General features: G+C 42.3%; 1 protein-coding gene and 1 pseudogene across 1 annotated transcript; one reads left to right on the forward strand and one right to left on the reverse strand.

The window, feature by feature from the left end:
- Nucleotides 1–1,710: 1,710 nt before the first annotated feature.
- On the reverse strand, nucleotides 1,711–8,779 carry LOC139547510 (olfactory receptor 2D3-like). Its single transcript, XM_071356379.1, has 4 exons — nucleotides 8,773–8,779; nucleotides 4,504–5,062; nucleotides 4,133–4,395; nucleotides 1,711–2,696 (listed from the first exon to the last, which is right to left on the reverse strand). The coding sequence occupies exons 1-4, from the start codon at nucleotides 8,777–8,779 to the stop codon at nucleotides 1,711–1,713; spliced, it is 1,815 nt and encodes a 604-aa protein (XP_071212480.1).
- Nucleotides 8,780–15,556: 6,777 nt separating this feature from the next.
- LOC139547511 (olfactory receptor 2W1-like) lies at nucleotides 15,557–16,088 on the forward strand (annotated as a pseudogene).
- The last annotated feature ends 7,686 nt before the right edge of the window (nucleotides 16,089–23,774 follow it).

The raw sequence follows: 23,774 nt of genomic DNA on the forward strand, positions 1-23,774 counted from the left end.
ATTAAGCTGTACGTCTGTGCACCGACAACGCTTATGAGTATGGATTTCTGTATATCGGCACCAGTTATTTCATTAGCAGCAAAGAAATGTTCCATTATTTCACTGTACTCCTCCCATTCCTGATTTATAGGATAAAATGGTGCTAGCGAGCCTATTGTTGCCAAAGCCATCTTTTCCGATTCTCTATCCCCTCACACAGTCAATAATTTGTCCTACCCGTATTGAGGGAATCAATCATTCAGAATCTTCCACTCACTTGAGTCTCACATCCAGCGTCGCACGCCAAACACTCGGTTAAATTAATGGCAAAAAAATCCAACGCAGTCCTCCATAGTTATCCTCATCACCAAATATGTAATATCCTTAGACGCTTCTTAGATTGATGACTCATGACACGTAAGTATAGTTTAGTATTTAATTGTAACTTAGAATAACATTCTCTAATGCACCTGGCTTAAGCTACCTGAAGCTTTCTTAAATCACGGTTATATAGGCAGACATAGGACATGGCTACGTTTAGCGGAAAGCAAACCCCATCTTGACTCAATGCTGCCATCTATTGGTAAACATAAATATACCAGGTTACTACACTTACGTTATGGGTATGCTTGTCATCTGCAAGGACTAAAGCGTTTTTAGGATAAAAATAAATGGAATTGAGCTAAGCACAGGCAAAATCCTGAACGTGGTTCGGTCTGCTTTCCAACAGAAACTGGGAGACAGATTCACCTTCCAGCAGGACAATAACATAAAACCAAATCAAATATACACTGGAGTTTCTTATCAAGATGACATTGAATGTTCCTGAGTATCCTAGTTACAGTTTTGAATTAAATTGGCTTGAAAATCTATGGCAAGACTTGAAAATAGCTGTCAAGCAATGATCAACAACGAACTTGACCGAATTTTAAGGTTGTTCAAATATTGTACAATCCAGGTGTGTAAAGCTCTTAGAGACTTACCTAGAAAGACTCGCAGCTGTAATTGCTACCAAATGTGATTCTAACATGAGTTGAATACTTATGTGAGTGAGATATTTCTGTATTTCATTTTCAATAAATTACAAAATTTTGAATTTTCAGAACATTAATATAGACCATCCTTTTTTACATAATATGAGGATACAATGAGTATACAAAACATTAAAAAAACACCTGCTCTTTCCATGACATAGACTGACCAGGTGAATCCAGGTGAAAGCTATGATCCCTTATTGATGTCACTTGTTAAGTCCACTCCAATCAGTGTAGATGAAAGGGAGGAGACAGGTTAAAGAAATATTTTTAAGCCTTGAGACAATTGAGAAATACACTGTGTATGTGTGCCTTTCAGAGGGTGAATGGGCAAGACACAAAATGTAAGTGCCTTTGAAATGGGTGTAACTCAATATTAGGAATGTGTTCCTAATGTTTTGTACACTCAGTGTATATTATAAGTGGGAAACTGTTCTTGAAACACACCAGTGCACCTGGCACCTGCTACCATACCCAGTTCAAAGGCACTTACATTTTGTGTCTTGCCCATTCACCCTCTGAAGTGTACTACAATTACTATATTCTTGGAATATTTGTAAATAATTTTCCCAGAAGAGGGCGATAGATATCAATAAATTGGGGGCCATTTAACCTTGCAACAGTTTTGGCAGATTTTACCTTTAATTTGGTTGACTTCTGATATCAGGAAGTCTCCCTGGTGTGTACGATCATGTAACTAACGTTTCATATCAATGATTTTATGTGGATTACACTTTATAAAAACTGCCCTTCGAATCTGCTGGAGGTTAAGTCCATATATGAGAGGGTTTAAGACAGGTGGTATAACAAGAAATTGTACAGCCATTGCATTACGCATATTTAGCGTAATATTTACATTACTATTCCACCCTTGCAAAGTATCAAACAGGGTTACTGTGATGAAAATAACCATTGTCAATAAATGTGGCACACATGTCTGTGTGAACTTAATCCTTCCCTTAGCTGACTTTACACAAGTCCTTACAATCTGACAGTAAGAAAAGGCAATGAGAAGTACCTGTAAAACTTGAACCACTATTATACAATAGCCCCAAATCCGATTGATGGTTATGGGTAAACATGAATGGTTTACTATAGACACATTGTCACAGAAGATTTTATCAATGCGCGATCCACACAAAGGTAGTCTGGCAGTTAAAGTAACTGTTATCAGTGATATAAATAAAGGATAACACCAAGAAAATAGGAGTAACTTTCTAACAGTTGAATTTGTCACAATGGTATGGTATAGTAGTGGTCTGCATATTGCCACATACCTGTCGTAAGACATCACTGTTAGAATAGAAATTTCACACATGACAGATGTGTATATTACATAGGCTTGAGTCAAACATCCACCATAAGATATCACCTGAACATCTGACTGAAGGTCCAGTAACAACTTGGGGTAGAAACCAGCAGTTCCATACAATCCATTGACACATAGACTACACAGAAAGATATACATGGGCTCATGGAGACCTTTCTCCTGAATGATTGTTATGATCAGAGTCAAATTCACAGTGATGATGAGAAGGTATGTGATAAGAGACAAGATAAAATAGACCGATTTGTTGTTAAATGTCTCTTGTAAGCCAAAAAGATAAAATAACTTGACTTGGGTTGTGTTCTCCATAGATTTTGTTACTTTTCTTCCATAGTTCAATGCAGCAATTCTTAGTCCTGACAAGGCTTGTGTATGGATGTGAATGAATTCAATTGTGAATCATTTGATTCTGTGTAGGCTTGGACTAAACTAATTCACATCCTCCATCAAACTCTTATTCTTGAAAATAAAAATAAAGACCCCGATAATATCTGTATATTATCAGATTTCTGATGTGTGAAAGAAATAAAGAAACGTGTGTCCATGAAATGTCTTCATGCTTGACAGAGGAATACTGCTCCAATAACTTGCCCTGGTAGCCTCTAAATATACCATAGTGTATGATCACATGGGATTGTAGTTTCAGCGTCAACATGTAACCACTCCATAGAGATGGATCTATATTGAGTTTATGACAAGAAACCCATATGTTTATATTTATTCAAGATATTTAAGTATTAACCAATGCGAACATCTGTCAGCAGAATATATTTTTTCATCCCAATACTGAAAACTGTAGAAAACCAGTAGTGTCATAGAACAGAGCCTTGATGAACACCATATTTCATTGGTGAATCATACAAATCTGATACTGAATATGAAATAAAACATTCTCAGTGATAAATGTTATGCATTCTTTTTAAATAATAATTGTGCTAAAGAGAAATTATGCCAAAATGCAACATATTTGTACAGTCAGTTGTAGCAATTATAAGTAACAAAACACCATTTATTATTACAAAAAATCTACAATCAGGTTTTATTTAAGGGTAATGGCCTAGTACCTTTTTACAAGCCTTCCAGATCTTAACCATCTTAACTCCATACATGATAGGATTGAAAAGTGGTGGACATTCTAGAAAATAAACAAATAAATCACAAAAAAACTGCCAAAGGAGAAGTTCAGCAAAGAGGCTATGTAGTGTACAAGTGTTAAAGGCTTTCTGTTTCGTCTCTTTAGAAGACTTTGAGCCTATCTCTAGAATTCTTACATACAGTTGAAGTCGGAAGTTTACATACACCTGTCAGACTGTGTGCGCAACTGGTCAACTGGAGTCAGGTGCAGGAGAGCAGAGATGAGTGAACAGGCACACGTTAATTGGCAGAAGCAAAACAGTTGGATGCAACAGCGTCACAACACTCCAGCCAAAGGCAAAAGCGAATAGCGCCCTAGTCACACAAAATAATGTACAACAATAAAATACCACGGGTTCAAAACAATACCACGGGTTCAAAACAATACCAGCCTGACGCGTCACACAATAAACTTAACGAACAATTTCACACACAGACATGGGGGGAACAGAGGGTTAAATACACAACAAGTAATGAGGGAAATGTAAACCAGGTGTGTGGGAAAACAAGACAAAAACTGGAAAATGAAAGGTGGATCGGCGATGGCTAGAAGACCGGTGACGTCGACCACCGAACGCCGCCCGAACAAGGAGAGGTACCGATTTCAGCGGAAGTCGTGACAGCACCCCCCCCTTGACACGCGGCTCCAGCAGCGCACCGTCATCGGCCTCGGGGACAACCCGGAGGGCGAGGTGCAGGGCAATCCGGAAGGAGACGGTGGAACTCCCGCAGCATTGAAGGGTCCAACACGTCCTCCACCGGAACCCAGCATCTTTCCTCCGGACCGTACCCCTCCCACTCCATGAGGTACAGAAGGCCCCTCGCCCGACATCTCGAATCCAGTATAGAGTGGACAGAATACGAGGGGGCGGAGGAACCTCCCGCACCTCAGACTCCTGGAGCGGGCCAGCCACCACCGGCCTGAGGAGAGACACATGGAACGAGGGGTTAATACGGAATTCGGGGGGAAGTTGTAACCTGTAACTAACCTCATTCAGTCTCCCCAGGACTTTATATGGCCCCACAAACCGCTGCCCCAGCTTCCGGCAGGGCAGGTTTCGGGTCGAGAGCCAGACCCGGTCCCCCAGTGCGAACACCGGTGCCACACTGCGGTGACGGTCTGCTCTGGTTTTCTGGCGCAGCACGGCCCGCTGAAGGTGAACATGAGCGGCGTCCCATGTCTCCTTCGCGCGCTTGAAGCAGTCGTCCACCGCAGGAGCATCGATCTGACTCTGATGCCAAGGCGCCAGAACCGGCTGGTACCCCAGTACGCATTGGAAGGGGGAGAGGTTAGTGGAGGAGTGGCGGAGCGAGTTCTGGTCCACCTCTGCCCACTCCCCCGGCCGGTCCTGGCAGTAAGACCTCAGAAACCTACCCACATCCTGGTTAACTCTCTCCACCTGCCCGTTACTCACAGTGTGGAAACCTGAGGTAAGGCTGATCGAGACCCTCAAACGTTCCAGGAACGCCCTCCAGACCCACGACGTGAACTGGGGACCCCGATCAGACACTATATCCTCAGGCACCCCATAGTGCTGGAAGACGTGCGTAAACAAGGCCTCCGCAGTCTGTAGGGCCGTAGGGAGACCTGGCAGAGGAAGAAGACGGCAGGACTTAGAGAAACGATCCACAACAACCAGGATCGTGGTGTTTCCCTGTGATAGAACTGCCAAAGGGGGTGGAGTTGCAATCTACTGCAGAGATAGCCTGCAGAGTTCTGTCATGCTATCCAGGTCTGTGCCCAAACAGTTCGAGCTTCTACTTTTAAAAATCCACCTTTCCAGAAATAAGTCTCTCACTGTTGCCGCTTGTTATAGACCCCCCTCAGCCCCTAGCAGTGCCCTGGACACCATATCTGAATTAACTTCTTATGGCTGCAGGGGCAGTATTGAGTAGCTTGGATAAAAGGTGCCCATTTCAAACGGCCTCGTACTCAATTCTGCTCGTACAATATGCATATTATTATTACTATTGGATAGAAAACACTCTCAAGTTTCTAAAACCGTTTGAATTATATCTGTGAGTAAAACAGAACTCATTTTGCAGCAAACTTCCTGTCAGAAAGTGAAAAATCTGAAATCGAGGCTCTGTTCCAGGGCCTGCCTATAAATGTGCTTGAAATCTATTAGTATACATGCACTTCATACGACTTCCACTAGATGTCAATAGGCTGTGAGAGGTGAAATGGGGTTTCTAGGTATTTCTATGGTCAAAAGAGAGAGCTTGGAATGACATGACCCCCGAATTCCTTTGTTCAGGAAGCGCATAAAGGTCATCAGTATTGGCTTCTGAAAAGCATTCGCTATAGACGTCTAATATCTCCGGCTTTGATTTTATTTGATAAATGTGATAATGTCATCGTAAAGTATGTTTTTTCAATATAGTTTAATCAGATTATTGAAATTCTTTCGGGAGTTTTGGCGTGTTCCGTTCTCTGCGTTTGTTGACGATGGACAGCTTCGCGCCACTTGGCAAGTTTTGCTTGCAAATTCGAGAGGGCAAAAGGACATTCTAAATCCAAACAACGATTGTTCTGGACAAAGGACCACTTGTACAAGATTCTGATGGAAGCTCAACAAAAGTAGGACCCATTTATGATGTTATTTCCTATTTCTGTCGAATATGTGTTGTTGTGTTTTCCGCCTTGAGTTTTGGCGCTGTCTCGCTATAACGTAAGCTGCATGTCGTACTAAAGTTCTTTTTAGAATTCTAACATGGCGATTGCATTAAGAACTAGTGTATCTATCATTTGCTGTACAACAAGTATTTTTTAGTAACGCTTATGATTAGTTATTTGGTCAGAATAGGTGAGTGTCAGAAATATATCCGGACATTCTGGGAAAGAGATGCTAAGTTTTCACAATGTATAACCACGGATTTCAGCTCTAAATATGCACATTTTCGAACAAAACATAAGTGTATTGTATAACCTGATGTTATAGGACTGTCATCTGATGAAGTTTGTCCAGGTTAGTGAAAAATTATATATCTTTTGCTGTTTTTTTGCGAACGCTAACTTTTGCTGCTGATAAATGGGTTGTGTTTTTGGCTATTGTAGTAAGCTAATATAATGCTATATTGTGTTTTCGCTGTAAAACACTTAAAGAATCGGAAATATTGGCTGGATTCACAAGATGTTTGTCTTTAATTTGCTGTACACCATGTATTTTTCATAAATGTTTTATGATGAGTATTTAGGTATTTCAATTTGGTCTCTGTAATTGTTCTAGCTGCTTCGGTGCTATTTCCAATTGTAGCTGCAATGTAAAACTATGATTTATACCTCAAATATGCACATTTTTCGAACAAAACATAGATTTATTGTATAACTTGTTATAAGACTGTCATCTGATGAAGTTGTTTCTTGGTTAGTTTGGTTGGTTCTTGGTTAGTTAGGTTGGTTTTGTGCATGCTACCTGTGCTGTGAAAAATGTCTGTGCTTTTTTTGTATTTGGTGGTGCGCTAACATAAATATACGTGGTGTTTTCGCTGTAAAACATTAAAAAAATTGGACATGTTGGCTGGATTCACAAGATGTGTATCTTTCATTTGCTGTATTGGACTTGTTAATGTGTGAAAGTTAAATATTTCAAAAAAATATCTTTTGAATTTCGCGCCCTGCACTTGGACGGGCTGTTGTCATATTGAGCCCGACACCGCCCTGCAGCCATAAGAAGTTTTAAGATTGGAAAGCTGCCACGGTCATCCCCCTCTTCAAAGGGGGAGACACTCTAGACTCAAACTGTTACAGACCTATATCTATCCTACCCTGCCTTTCTAAAGTCTTCAAAAGCCAAGTTAACAAACAGATCACCGACTATTTCGAATCCCACCTTACCTTCTCCGCTATGCAATCTGGTCACCTCAGCCAATCAAGGTCCTAAACGGTATCATAACCGCCATCAATTATAGACAATACTATGCAGCCGTATTCATCGACCTGGCCAAGTCTTTTGACTCTGTCAATCACTGCATTCTTATCGGCAGACTCAACAGCCTTGTTTTCTCAAATGACTGCCTCGCCTGGTTCACCAACCTCTTCTCAGATAGAGTTCAGTTGTCAAATCGGAGGGCCTGTTCTCCGGACCTCTGGCAGTCTCTATGGGGGTGCCACAGGGTTCAATTCTCGGGCCGACTCTCTTCTCTGTATACATCAATGATGTCGCTCTTGTTGCTGGTGATTCTCTGATCCACCTCTACGCAGAAGACACCATTCTGTATACTTCTGGCCCTTCTTTGGACACTGTGTTAACAAATCTCCAGACAAGCTTCCATGCCATACAACACTCCTTCCTTGGCCTCCAACTGCTCTTAAATGCAAGTAAAACTAAATGCATGATCTTCAACCGATCGCTGCCTGCACCCGCTCGCCCGTCTAGCATCACTACTCTGGACGGTTCTGACTTAGAATATGTAACTAGGTGTCTGGTTAGACTGTAAACTCTCCTTCCAGACTCACATTATCTCCAGTCCAAAATCAAATCTTGAATCGGCTTCCTATTTCGCAACAAAGCATTCCTCACTCATGCTGCCAAACATACCCTCGTAAAACTGACTATCCTTCCGATCCTTGACTTCGGCGATGTCATTTACTAAATAGCCTCCAACACTCTACTCACCAAATTGGATGTAGTCTATCACAGTGCCATCCGTTTGACACCAAAGCCCCATATACTACCCACCACTGCGACCTGTATGCTCTTGTTGGCTGGCCCTCGCTTCATATTCGTCGCCAAACCCACTGGCTCCAGGTAATCTATAAGTCTTTGCTAGGTAAAGCCCCGCCTTATCTCAGCTCACTGGTCACCATAGCAGCACCTACCCGTATCACATGCTCCAGCAGGTATATTTCACTGGTCATCCCCAAAGCCAACTCCTCCTTTGGCCGCCTTTCCTTCCAGTTTTATGCTGCCAATGACTGGAACGAATTGCAAAAATCACTGAAGCTGGAGTCTTATATCTCCCTCACTAACTTTAATCAACACAGTGCTGGGTCATAGTGTCGGGTCAAAATGACCCAAGGACAGTGGGAGGGTCAACACTGTGTGGGGTAAAAATGACCCGAGGACAACACAGTGTCGGGTTGGGTGTCGGGTTGGGTCAAAATGACCCGAGGTCAGCGGGAGGGTTAATCAACACAGTGCCGGGTCACAGTGTCGGGTCAAAATGACCCAAGGACAGCGGGAGGGTCAACACTGTGTGGGGTCAAAATGACCCGAGGACAACACAGTGTCAGGTTGGGTCAAAATGACCCGAGGGCAGCGGGAGGGTTAAGCAACAGCTGTCAGAGCAGCTTACCGATCATTGCACCTGTACACAACCCAACTACCTCATCCCCCGTATTGTTATTTATTTTTTGCTCCTTCGCACCCCAGTATCTCTACTTGCACATTCATCTTCTGCACATCTATCACTCCAGTGTATAATTGCTAAATTGTAATTATTTCGCCACTATGGCCTGTTTATTGCGTTACCTCCCTAATATTACTACATTTGCACACACTGTATATAGACTTTTCTATTGTGTTATTGACTGTACGTTTTGTTTATCCAATGTGTAACTCTGTGTTGTTTGTGTCGCACTGTTTTGCTTTATCTTGGCCACGTCGCAGTTGTAAATGAGAACTTGTTCTCAACTGGCCTACCTGGTTAAATAAAAGTGAAAAAAATAGGTTTCTACATGCAACCCAAAAGAGTTCTACCTGGAAGCAAAAAGGGTTCTTCTATGGGGACACCCTTTTGGAACCCTTTTTTGTAAGAACGTACCTCTCATAGGACATAACTGCTAAATAAAAAATATATGTTATAGCGTATGTGTACAACACATACATCTGGATATAACAATAAAGAATGGAAATATCATGTGTGTCAGAGAGTAAGTAAAACATGAGAGCAGGAAACAAACCAGTGCTCCCATACAACTGATTAACAAAAAAAGCACACATAAACAGATACATGGGTTCAAGAAGGCTTCTTTCAATGCACATAACTCCAATAAGCAAAGCATTGGCAATATAAAACAGTTACTGCAGCAAAGTGAAATTCTTAAATTATCTGACATCCCTGTATGCAGCAAGCCTAAAGACCTTGAAGTAAGTAGAGTTAGTTTTGTTGTTTAAATATTTAATTACATTTTTTACAAAATACAAAACATACACATACTAACCTCAACATCACACAAACGTCCACTACATCACACCTGCCCAGACCCATATGCTCACAACCTCATCTCCAGCACCCACATCTGTCTCCGCCACATGGCCTCAAACTGCACCATTTAATTTCTCTCCTTCGCCCACACACTTTCAATATTTAGATAATAAAGCATTCAAGCTTTCTATTGTGTTAGTGACTGAGCATTGGTAGATTTCCAGTTTTTAAGTATACATATTTTCAAGATGATTGACAAGAAAAGTATCGTCAAATCCATTGGGCTCCCGAGTGGCGCAGCATCTAAGGCAGACCCTGGTTCGATTCCAGGCTCTATCACAACCAGCCGTGATTGGGAGTCCCATAGGGCGGCGCACAATTGGCCCAGCGTTGTCCGGGTTCGGGTTTGGCTGGGGTAGGCCATCATTGTAAATAAGAATTTGTTCTTAACTGACTTGCCTAGTTAAATAAAAGGTTAAATAAAATAAATACAATAAAAAATCTCATATGCCATGTCTTGAAATATGCAGACAGAAGGATTAAAAGTTCATCTACTTTGTAATACTGCCAACTTTCTACCTCCGCCCATAACTTTTGGACTTTATAACATTCCCAGAAGGCATGGATTATTGAGTCAATGATAGTTTTACACTTAAGACATGACTCTGCCGTTGTGCTGTAGAATTTGTAAATTGTGTCTCTTGCATAATGCTATACATGTGTATACTGGATTAAGCATACATTTTAGTTAACTGTAATTTCATTAGTTATTGTAACGGCAGTCTAGCTCTTCGGACGTGACAGTACCCCCCTCCTGAGTTGCGGACTCCGAACGCACCCCTAAACTCAAGGGGAGGGTCTGGGTGGGCATCTGTCCGCGGTGGCGGCTCCGGTGCAGGACGAGGCCACCACTCCACCATTGTCTTTGTCCCCCTCCTTAGCGTCCTTTGAGTGGCAACCCTCGCCCCCGACCTTGGTCTAGAAATCCTCACCAAGGTCCTCACTAAATTTAGGAGACAGCTCAGGACAGAGAGGTAGCTCAGGACAGAGGGGTAGCTCAGGATAGAGAGGTAGCTCAGGACAGAGAGGTAGCTCAAGACAGAGGGGCAGCTCAAGACAGAGGGGCAGCTCCGGACTGAAGGGCAGCTCCGGACTGAAGGGCAGCTCCGGACAGAGAGACAGCTCTGGACTGAAAGGCAGCTCCGGACTGAGGGGCAGCTCCGGGCTGAGGGGCAGCTCCGGGCTGAGGGGCAGCTCCGGGCTGGAGGGCAGCTCCGGGCTGGAGGGCAGCTCCGGGCTGGAGGGCAGCTCATGACTGGAAGGCAGCTCATGACTGGAGGGCAGCTCATGACTGGAAGGCAGCTCATGACTGGAAGGCAGCTCATGACTGGCAGGCGGCTCTGGCAGCTCCTGACTGGCTGGCGACTCTGGCAGCTCCTGACTGGCTGGCGGCTCTGGCAGCTCATGACTGGCTGGCGGCTCTGGCAGCTCCTGACTGGCTGGCGGCTCTGGCAGCTCCTGACTGGCTGGCGGGTCTAGCGGCTCCTGACTGACGGATGGCTCAGATGGCACTGGGCAGATGGATGGACGTACAGGAGACACCGTGCGCTCTTCCGCATAACACAATGTCTGCCCGTACTCCCGCTCTCCACGGTAAGCATGGGAAGTGGGCGCAGGTTTGCTACCTGACCTCGCCACACTACCCTTTAGCCCCCCACCCCCCCCCAAGATTTTTTGGGGATTTCTTCTCGGGCTTCCAGCCACGCTTCCGTGCTGCCTCCTCATACCACCGCTCCTGGGCTTTAGCTGCCTCCATCTCTTCACGAGAGCGGCGATATTCTCCAATGTGAGCCCAGTGTCCTTTTCCCTCCAGAATTTCCTCCCATGTCCAGGAGTCCTGTGTAGTGGGCCGCTGCTGCTGCTGCCAGTAGCCACGCTGCTTGGTCCGAGTTTGGTGGGTGGTTCTGTAACGGCAGTCTAGCTCTTCCTCCTCCTCGGACGAGGAGAGGCGAGAAGGATCGGAGGACCAATGTGCAGCGTGGTAAGTTTCCATGATTTAATATGCACGAAAACTATACACAATACAAAATAACAAAAAGAACTAACCGTAACAGTCCCGTGTGGCACAAACACTGACACAGAAAACAACCACCCACAAAATCCCAACACAAAAACAAGCCACCTATATATGATTCCCAATCAGGGACAACGATTGACAGCTGCCTCTGATTGAGAACCATATTAGGCTGAACACAGAAACAGACAAACTAGACACACAACATAGAATGCCCACCCAGCTCACGTCCTGACCAACACTAAAACAAGCAAAACACATAAGCACTATGGTCAGGACGTGACAGTTATGTTCCAACATTCCCTCCATCTTATGCCAATATCAGTTATTTTAAAGTCTTGGTTCCAATAGTTTAAAGAGATATCCTTTTCTGTCTCAAATAGGATTCCGGCAAGATTGCTCAGATGTCCAAAAAATGGACCTAAAAAATTATTGGCAATTAGCAAGACACCCCCAATAAAGGAGTGATTCTGCAGGTGGTGACCACAGACCACTTCTCATTCCTATGCTTCCTGGCTGATGTTTTGGTCACTTTTGAATGCTGGCGGTGCTCTCACTCTAGTGGTAGCATGAGACGGAGTCTACAACCCACACAAGTGGCTCAGGTAGTGCAGCTCATCCAGGATGGCACATCAATGCGAGCTGTGGCAAGAAGGTTTGCTGTGTCTGTCAGCGTAGTGTCCAGAGTCATTTATGTTTTTCTATGCCTTTAGTTTGCCATGTGGACCAATTTATCTGTGAATTCTAACAAGCTATTCAATAATTGTTGCATAGGGTTCTGATTTTAGGGAGTGATATTGGTTCTTGTAGAATACGTTTCATTTTCTTCCATGTTGTTATAGTGTTCTTAACTATGAAGTTGTTCATGTTCTTAGCTTTATCCTTTGAAAATAGACACATGACGTGTGGAAGCCAGGAGATGCTAAATGTGTTTATGTTAATTAAAAGGTCAATTACTGTGGGACTGGCAGTTATTTGTTGACAATCACCAGCTGACAAAATGTCATGACCTCCACCCAAAGGAGTCCATGACACAACTAATTGATGCTGTTCTGAGGGCAAAAAGGAGTCCATGACACAACTAATTGATGCTGTTCTGAGGGCAAAAAGGAGTCCATGACACAACTAATTGATGCTGTTCTGAGGGCAAAAAGGAGTCCATGACACAACTAATTGATGCTGTTCTGAGGGCAAAAAGAGTGCAACTCTATATTAGAAAGGTGTTTCTAATGTTTTCTACACTCAGAATAAATTATTAACTAAATGTAATCTAAAATGTAATCCACGTAACTTTTTATCATGAGAGGGTCATAAACAATAAATAGTAATGCCGCATAATCCAATAAAGGTTAAAATCATATCTTTCTGTGAAAAATAGATATAAATTGCTGAGGTATAGTCACTTTTGAGGACACAGCTCAAGTACACAGTACAAATATGATGAAAATATGAAATGTTTCATGTGACATATTTCCTTTTGAACAAAACTATATGAATAAGGCTTGAAATTACATATGCTTTCTAAAAATAGTATAATCAAATTATAAAATGACAAACTATAAGATTTCACCTTCCTTATAACTGTAAAATACATGTTCAGTGTCTCTCTTGATCAAAACGTCTGCCCCCACTGCTGTGAACGTCACACAGAGCATTAACTTGGCTTCCTGAACCCGATAGGAACTCGCCTTTCATCTCATATTAATATTGTCCTATAACAAACATAAATATTTTTTGTTTGTTTAAAATCTATGAATTTTTAAAGATTACTAGCTATAAATCGATCTCTGAATGTGCTAGAGCAACAAAACCTCTCCTGCTGCGCTATGACGCAAGGATTGCAGGCATGCTCTTTGTCAGTGGCTATGATGTAGGGTTCAGTCAGGAGTGGTTGAACAGTCAGAAGAGATAATTAACTGGGAGGAGCGACATCCAAATCAATTCAAATCTAATTAAATTTTTCACATGCGCCGAACACAACAGGTCTAGACCTTACAGGGAAATGCTTAGTTACAAGCCCTTAACCAACAATGCAGTTTTAAGAAAATACAAAAGAAAGTAAGAGATAAGAAGTGAGGCAGCAGGTAGCCTAGTGGTTAGAGCGTTCGGCCAGTAACTGAAAGGTTACTGGATCGAATCCCTGAGCTGACAAGGTAAAAATCTGTCGTTCTGCTCCTGAACAAGGCAGTTAACCCACTGTTCCTAGGCTGTCATTGTAAATAAGAATTTGTTCTTAACTGACTTGCCTAGTAGGTAAAAAAGTTTTTTTTTAAAGTAAATGACAATAGCGGGGCTATATACAGGGGGTACTGGTACAGAGTCAAAGTGCGGGGCCACGGTATTGAGGTAACATGGAGGTAGAGTTATTATGCATAGATAAGTGACTATTCATAGTTATAACATATTTGAAGGCCAGCATCCCAGAGTCGACTCTTCACTGGTGTTTTGCGGGTACTATTTAATGAAGCTGCCAGTTGAGGACTTGTGAGGCGTCTGTTTCTCAAACTAGACACTCTAATGTACTTGTCCTCTTGCTCAGTTGTGCACCGGGGCCAACCACTCCTCTTTCTATTCTGGTTAGAGACAGTTTGTGCTGTTCTGTGAAGGGAGTAGTTCACAGCATTGTACAAGATCTTCAGTTTCTTGGCAATTTCTCGCATGGAATAGCCTTCATTTCTCAGAACAAGAATAGACTGATGAGTTTCAGAAGAAAGTCCTTTGTTTCTGGCCGTTTTGAGGCTGTAATTGAATATGTCTGTAAACACACCAGCCAGCTGGTCTGCGCATGCTCTGACGAAGCGGCTAGGGATGCCGTCTGGGCCGGTAGAATTGCGAGGGTTAACACTTTTAAATGTCTTACTCACGTTGGCCAAGGAGACAGCCCTTGGTAGCGGGCCGCGTCGGTGGCACTATGTTATCCTCAAAGCAGGCAAGAAGGTGTTTAGTTTGTCTGGATGCAAGACGTCAGTGTCAGTGATGTGTTTGATTTTCTTTTTGTAGTCCATAATTGTCTGTAGACCCTGCCACATACGTCTTGTGTCTTGTTACAATTACACCATGAGTCGTTAATCATGAAACATACACCCCCGCCCTTCTTCTTCCAGGAGAGATGTTTATAACTGTCAGCGCGACACACAAAAAATCCCGGTGACTGTACCGACTCCTACAGCATGTCCCCAGAGAGCCATGTTTCCGTGAAACAGAGTCTGTTACAATCCCGGATGTCTCTCTGGAAAGCAACCCTAGCCCTAATTTTGTCTACCTTGTTAGAGACTGGACATTAGCGAGTAAAATACTTGGAAGCGGTGGGTGGGGTGCGTGCCTCTGAAGTCTCACCAGAAGCCCGCTCCGTCTACCTCTCCTGTGGCGACGTTGTTTTAGGTCAGCCTCTTTAATCAATTTGAATGCCTTGGGTGGTTCGAACAAAGCATTCGCTTCGGAAAAGTCGTATGTTATGGTAATTTGAAGTCGCTCTGATATCCAATAGTTATTCCCGGCTGTATGTAATAACACTTAAGAATTTCTGGGCTAACTATGTAAGAAATGATACATAATAACACAAGGACGAGAAGCGAGGCGATCCTCTCTGTCGGCTCCATCTTGCTGACTATTATTGGTGTCATTGGAGTTCAAGTAAACTCACTGCTGTATACTGTTTTTTTTCTTCTTTTAAAGGGTATAGAAGGTCAGTGATGTGACAGTAGTTTAGTGTGGAATAGCCCACTGACACAGAACATACAGGTGTAGGCATATGTCTATACCACAGCAGTCTGGAGAAAGATACAAGGTGATCTAGGCTTACATGCTCTTGAAGACAAATCTTGTTTTATACCCTCTATAGGTACTATTAGGAAAATGATGAACTCAACACAATTCACATAATTTATACTAGCTGGATATAATGACAGTTGACACTTAAAGTACTAGTATTTCATTATAATAACTGTGTTATACGTCTCCATAGTTTTTGAGAACACAGTGTTCATTGTCGTTATATGTATGGAGAGAAGCCTTCATGAACCAATGTATCTGTTTCTGTGCAGTTTGTTTGTAAATGATTTATATGGGAGCACTGCTTTGTTTCCTGCTCTTATGACTCATTTGGTTTCAGATGACCATACAGTTTCCACTGTGTGCTGTTACCTACAGATCTTTTGCATGTACACATGGAACCATTGAATTCAGCAATTGTCCTATGACAGGTACCTTGCTACTGTATATGTTATCCACTACGGTATTACAGCATCATGACAACCAACAGGGTGTGTATTTAAATTTGTGTAATATGGTGTACTCTTTTGCAAAAAGCATCATAACACTGACTTTAACCATTTGTTTGCAATTGTGTCGGAACGTTATAGACAAAGTGTATTGTGTTATGATGTTATAGACAAAGTTAAGCCCACCTTATTGCCCACCTGCCACCATTACGTCCATCCCTAATGGGAAATAGGTGGTGGGACAACCACACATCCATTTTGTTTTTCAAGGTCCACTGTGAGATATGTTTGACCCACAGAATAAAATAATACAGTAAGGGTAATGATGATGTACTCTATGTATAAGGCACAGTGGTTGTGTACTCCATCCATCCTGTAAAAGCCGTAAAAAGTTTGGTAGTTCTTTCATTTAAAATTATGTCCGAAACACCAGTCATTTTTTTTACTCCATACATGCCTTACCATGGGAAAGCAGAAGCCAATAACACAATATCAAGAGCATAATAAACATGTTTATTTGAGTCATTAGGTACCAGGTCATTAGTCCACTATCACCTCGTTCCCTGGGAACCAATTAATGCAGCTATTAACCTGTAGTGCTCTGAGGGGCTGAAGGAGAGGCACGGCTGGTCTTCACTGCATACCAATTGGTACCCTATTCCCTATATTGACCCGAGCCCTCTGGTCAAAGGTGGTGCACTATATAGGGAATAGAGTGCCATTTGGGATGCCCACCTTCTGTCATCGCCTCTGGGAGTGCAGGACCTGAAAGTGTACTGTAGGCCTAGGATAGCCTAGAGTGACAATAAGGGTTCTCACTTTTACCTGAGCAGGAGTAGCTCTGGGCCTAGGTTTTAGACTATAGCTAGGACTTAAGGTCCAGAGTAACTCTCTGTTTTCTCTCATTAGGTCATATGTTCGGGGAAACTGTTCCTTTGTCAAAGGCTTTGGATTAGTTTCACTGAACCATTTATTTATTGTAAGGACAGAGCCGGCTGAAGCATGGGAGCCCAACGATTCGGCTGAGGCGTGGGAGCCCGACAATCCGGCTGAGGCATAAAAGCCTGACTATCCCGCTGAGGCGTGGGAACCTGACGAGCCGGCTGAGGCGTAGGAGCCCGACGATCCCGCTGAGGCGTGTGAGCCTGACGAGCCGGCTGAGGTGTAGGAGTCCGATGATCCGTCTGAGGCGTGAAACCCTGACGATCCCGCTTAGGCGTAGAAGCCTGACAGGCTGGCTGAGGCATGGGAGCCCGACGAGCCGGCTGAGGATGACAGGGGATGGGAGCCTGCCAAGCCAACCGAGGCAAGGAGACCTCTCGAGCCAGCTAAGGTGTGGAAACCCGACGAGCCAGCTGAGGCACCCCCGGTTACATCGGCAGCGGCACTTCGACCCGACATCACCTACAAAAACAAAAACTCCCTAATGCTTCAAATTGTGGTGTCAGCATTCTGTAAGGACAGATGCTTGGAGACGAGATGCAAGTACAGGGAGTGAACATGTAATTATTAAACAGACTTGAAACAGGACAGGACAGCGTCTGGACATTAATGCTGACACGGGGATGAAACAGAGGAACAGACAGATATAGGGAAGGCAATCAAAACGTGAAGGAGTACAGGTGAGTCCATTGAAGTGCGGGTAACAAAGGTGACAGGTGTGCGTAATGATGGGCAGCCTGGCGCACTCGAGCTCCAGGGAGGTGGAGCGGGAGCAGGCATGGCAATTTATTGTACATGGCACACAATACATAGCACACAAACTCCTGCGAGAACTTTAATGATAGATCTGATAGCTTTGCCTGCCCAGCCCATTGGTGTTGTCACAAACAGTGCATTCAGAAAGTATTCAGACCCCTTTTTTTTTTCTACATTTTGTTACGTTACAGCCTTATTCAAAAATGGATAGAATAATACAAATCCTCATCAATCTACATTCAATACCATATAATGACAAAGCGAAAACAGGTTTTTATAGGAATACCTTATTTACAGAAGTATTCAGACCTTTTGCTATGAGCCTCGAAATTGAGCTCAGGTACATCCTGTTTCCATTGATCATCCTTGAGATGTTTCTACAACTTGATTGGAGTCCAACTGTGGTATATTCATTTGATTGGACGTGATTTAGAAAGGCACACACCTGTCTATACTGTACAAGGTCCCACAGTTGACAATGCATGTCAGAGCAAAAACAAAGCCATGAGGTCGAAGGAATTGTCCGTAGAGCTCAGAGACAGGATTGTGTCGGGGCACAGATATGGGGAAGGGTACCAAACAAATTCTGCAGCATTGAAGGTCCATAGGAAACACAGTGGCCTCCATCATTCTTAAATGGAAGAAGTTTGGAACCAATACAACTCTTCCTAGTGCTGGCTGCACGGCCAAACTGAGCAATCAAGGTAGAAGGGCCTTGGTCAGGGAGGTGACCAAGAACCCGATGGTCACTCTGACAGAGCTCCAGAGTTCCTCTGTGGAGATGGAAGAACCTTTCAGAAGGACAACCATCTCTGCAGAACTCCACTAATCAGACCTTTATGGTAGAATGGCCAGACGGAAGCCACTCCTCAACATTCTCAGGGGACTTAGGACCTCAGACTGGGGTGAAGGTTCAACTTCCAACAGGACAAGGACCCTAAGCACACAGCCAAGACAACGCAGGAATGGCTTCGAGACCAGTCTCTGAATGTCCTTGAGTGGCCCAGCCAGAGCCCGGACTTGAATCCGATCCAACATCTCCGGAGAAACCTGAAAATAGCTGTTTAGCGATGCTCCCTATCCAACCTGACACAGCTTGAGAGGATCTGCAGAGAAGAATGGGAGAAACTCCCCAAATACCAGTGTCCTAAGCTTGTAGCGTCATACCCAAGAAGACTCGAGGCTGTAGTCGCTGCCAAAGGTCCTTCTATAAGTACTGTGTAAAGGGTCTGAATACTTGTGTAAATGTAATATTTACGTAAAAAATACTATTATACATTTACTAACGTTTCTAAAAACAAGTTTTTGCTTTGTCATTATCGGGTATTGTGTGTTTATTGACGAGGGGAAAAAACAATTCATTCAATTTTAGAATAAGACTTAACAAAATGTTAAAAGGTCAAGGCGTCTGAATACTTTCTGAATAGATTGTACCACTTCTACAATGTAGAGTGCAAGGCTAGAGGGTACCCATTCATCATTTTTTTTAACAGGATCATAGGCCGCTAACACAGCCTGTTCAATAACATAACATTAAGGATGTCTATTCTTTTGATGTGCTGTACTAATCAAATCAAACTATCATACCAATCTACTATTTTTATTTAGGAATGTCACTCTGGCCATGTGTAACAGTGTTGCTTCCATCCCTCACCTTGCCCCAACCTGGGCGTTAACCAGGGACTCTCTGAACACATCGACAACTGAAATTAATTGTCTAAATGTTGTGTTTAGCGTACTTTACATGTAATCCATTTGGTATTTTGCCTTTGAATGTATTCAGTAATGTTTTAAGAAACTCAGTCAGGCTTTCAATTTACTCTTGAAAGTTGTAATAGTAGAATGCACAAGGTGCAATTTCAAAATTGGGTTGTGCATCAGTTGTTTCCTCTTGTCATTTCAGTCATTTCAGACCTTAGAGAGCTATTAAAATATCCAGATCAACTAGCTCATGTCAGCTAACATTTTTGAGCTAGGTTTTTTAGCCCATTGATTTTGTTGTAATGTTTGAGTCACCAGATATCACATGAACACACGTAAATCCTCTCTAGGGTACGTGAGACGTTAGCGTCCCACCTCTTCAACAGCCAGTGAAACTGCTGGGCGCCAAATTCAAATACAGAAATAATCATTATAAAAATTCAGAAAACAAAACATATTTTACATAGGTTTAAAGATTAACTTCTTGTGAATCCAACCACGGTGTCAGATTTAAAAAATGCTTTACAGCGAAAGCATACCGTAAGATTATTTGAGAACATAGACCAGCAGACAAATCATTAACCAGTAACCAGCCAAGTAGAAGAGTTACACAAGTCAGAAATAGAGATAAAATTAATCCCTTACCTTTGATGATCTTCATATGGTTGCACTCAGCTGACATTCATTTACTCAATAAATGTTCCTTTTGTTCGATAAAGTCTCTTTATATCCAGAAACCTCCGTTTTGTTCGCGCGTTTTCCTCAGTAATCCACAGGCTCAAACGCAGTCAAAACAGGCAGACAAAAAATCTAAATTGTATCCGTAAAGTTCATAGAAACATGTCAAATGATGTTTAAATTCAATCCTCAGGTTGATTTTAGCCTAAATAATCGATAATATTTCAACCGGACAATATCGTCGTCAATATAAAAGGTTAACAAGAAAGGCACTCTCTCGGTCGTGCGCATGAAAAAGCTCTGTGACACTTTAGGGTCCACTCATTCAGACTGCTCTTACTTCCTCATTTGTGAGAATACAAGCCTGAAACAATTTCTAAAGACTGTTGACATCTAGTGGAAGGCATAGGAACTGCAATTTGAGTCCTAAGTCAATGGATACTGTAATGGCATTGAATAGAAAACTACAAAACCCCCCAAAAAACTACTTCCCGAATGGATTTTTCTCAGGTTTTCGCCTGCCAAATCAGTTCTGTTATACTCACAGACACTATTTTAACAGTTATGGAAACTTTAGAGTATTTTCTATCCAAATCTACAAGTTATATGCATATCATATCTTCTGGGCCCGAGAAGCAGGCAGTTTAATTTGGGCATGCTTTTCATCCAAAATTCCGAATGCTTTCCCCTACCTTAGAGAAGATAAGACATATTCCCTAATGATGAAGTGAGGCCCGAGTGAAAAGGTTGGGGAACCACCGCTCTACTCTATAATAGGATTGAAAAGTGGTGGACATATTGTAAAATAAACAAATAAAAGTGTGAAGTATAGGTGAACGATGTGCAGTATCATGTCTGCCTTGTAGATTTTTTAAAAACTGTCAAAGGAGAAGTTCAGCAAAGAGGCTATATGTGGTGTACAAGTGTTAAAAGCTTTTGGTTTCGTCTCTTTTGAAGACTGTAAACATATTTATAGAATTCTTACATCTGAGTACATGTTAGGAAATATAGTACAAGCCAAAGAAAGCACAGTTACAACAAGACCACATATTGTATTTTCTTGTAATATTTGAACAGGAAAGCTTGACCACCGAGTAGTTGTCACAATACACTCTGTCTATAACATTACCACAAAATTGCAGTTACAAACTCAGGGAGATAGGGATGGCGTAGATGAAAAAATAATACAACCAGGACAGCCAAATTAAGCCACTAATTATTTTAGGTTTCATATGTTTGTTATGTATGGCTTTAGGATCATTAAAACCAGGCAGGTTTGATAAAAGGTACTAGTCCTTCACTTCACCCTAAAACATAACATGATTGTTTATTGTTCTAATATTGAATTGTGTTTTGTTGCTATAATTGACTATACAAATATGTGGCATTTCGGCATAGTTTTGTCACTGCAAATGTTTGATGTAATATTAGGCATCTGATCTTTATAATTCACAGATTAAATATGGTGTTCCCCAAGGCTCCCCAAAGCTGTTCCCCAAGGCTTTTAGAACCATTCTGGTTTTACACAGTATTATATTGTGCTGGCAGATGTTTGGATTGGTTCCTTACAAATAAACATTTGTCGTTAGGACGTCCCCGGAACGTCACAAAATGGTCACCTAAAGTAGTCCCCTGGAGGTTTGGTGTAGTTCCCAGTTTATTCCGGAGGCTTCCCTGATTACTTTTTAGATGTAATTTTAATTTAAAATTCATCTTTTCAATAATTTTTATGACGTATATTCATAAGGGTTAGGTTAAATGCGGAAGACACAATTTGGTTGAATGTGTTCAGTTGTGCAACTGACTAGGTATCCCCTTTCCCTGCCATTCAACTGTATGACAGCAGAATTGTGGATTGAGAGTGGAATGAACCAACCACATTTGGACTTGTAATGGGTGGAACCGTACAAAAAAAACAAGTGACTTATCTAGGTAAGTCACTATTGGGTGCGCAAGAGCAAAGAATCAGTGGCAATAGCAAAGCAGTAGTCTTCCCACTCTAGTGGCTAGCGTGTGTTTTAATAGTGCGATAATGGCGACGACAACTGCAGCAGCAGCAATTGTTATCAAAGTGAATGATGTTGCAATTTTGTATTTTATTATTCTTTTTATTGACTTTTTGTTTTTGCAAGGATCTGTACACAATTCCTGGAAGCTGAAAATGTCCCAGTTCTTCCATGGTCTGCGTACTCACCAGACATGTCACCCATTGAGCGTGTTTGGGATAATCTGGATTGACGTGTAGGACAGGATGTTCCAGTTCCCACCAATATCCAGCAACTTCGCACAGCCATTGAAGAGGAGTGGGACAACATTCCACAATCAACAGCATGATCAACTCTATGCGAATGAGATGTGTTGCGCTGTATGAGGCAAATTGTGATCACCAGATACTGACTGGATTTCTGATCCACACCATTACCTTTTTTTAAAGGGTCTATTCCCAGTCATGTGAAATCCATAGATTATGGCCTGAACGCCATCTTATGGTCCTGAGGTAAATGTCATGTTTTAATGTTCCTACAAAGTTCTGACTATTGAACAAAGTCATCAGTGGGATGACGTCTTGCTGGAACCCTTAAAGCAACATTTCCCAAACTTTGACCTGCGCTCTCACGATCGTCGTAATAACATTCGGACCAAAGCGCAGCGTGAAATCGGTTCGACATATTTATTAGAAGTAAACCGCACAACAAAAAAACAATAAAGAGCAAACGACACGTGAAGCTATGGAGTGCTCACAAGCAACTACACATAAACAAGATCCCACACAGTGGGGAAATGACTGCCTAAATATGATCCCCAATCAGAGACAAAGATAAACAGGTGCCTCTGATTGGGAACCATACCAGGCCAACATATAAATAAAAAAACCTAGATTACTGTTAGGGAATTTTGTTAATAATAACTAAAACAATTTCTAGATTTAGATAAAACTATAACTAATTGAACTCTGCACGCCTAGTGAAAAGAGATTTGTGCTGTGGGTTATAAAGTAAGCAAAAAGGGTCGTTAAACTATGGTTGAACTGACCCAACTTAGCCCTGAGATGTTTAGATAAGGCAGTGAGTAGCTTTTTAGGTCTTCCATTATCTTGAGTTGTCTGCTAAAGTGGTAATAAATTATAGTGAGCCTTCAGGAGAATAGATTATATTGTGTGTCATGTGTGTGCGCTGGGAAGTTGGAATGAACTTTTGAACCTGTTTTATATTGGTCAGGAGGAGGAGATTTATTCTGTAACCTATGACGTCATATCTTGTATATAAACTGTTGTTTATGGTCAAATGGTAGCGTGCAAAAATAGAGTAAATAGAGCAAAAATTGAGTAAATATAATCCAATTAGTTGCTTGTCATAAACTCAATGTTATGCTGATGAATGAGGACCCAAAAGCGACGTAATAGTAACAGAGTCTTTATTCCAGTATTAAACAAATAATGATTCTCCTGGATATAAACAATGGAAATCCAAAACAGGAAACTGAAATCCTCTCGTCAATAGAGAGGAACGCCTGGAGACGCGACCACAGACTGCAGGTCGCTTCGGGAAGGCACTGGCCGTAGCTGACATTGACACCTGCTCACACGCAGCATCTGAAGAAGGCAAAGAACACGACAGGGCGAAACAAGGACACAGGAACAGCAAACATCAAACAAGAATCCGACAAGGACAGGAGCGAAAAACAGAGGGAGAAATAGGGACTCTAATCAGAGGGCAAAATAGGGGACAGGTGTGAAAGAGTAAATGAGGTCGTAGGGAGAATGAGAAACAGCTGGGAGC

This window comes from Salvelinus alpinus, chromosome 21, assembly GCF_045679555.1.
Source record: "Salvelinus alpinus chromosome 21, SLU_Salpinus.1, whole genome shotgun sequence".
In the NCBI taxonomy this organism is placed as follows: domain Eukaryota; kingdom Metazoa; phylum Chordata; class Actinopteri; order Salmoniformes; family Salmonidae; genus Salvelinus; species Salvelinus alpinus.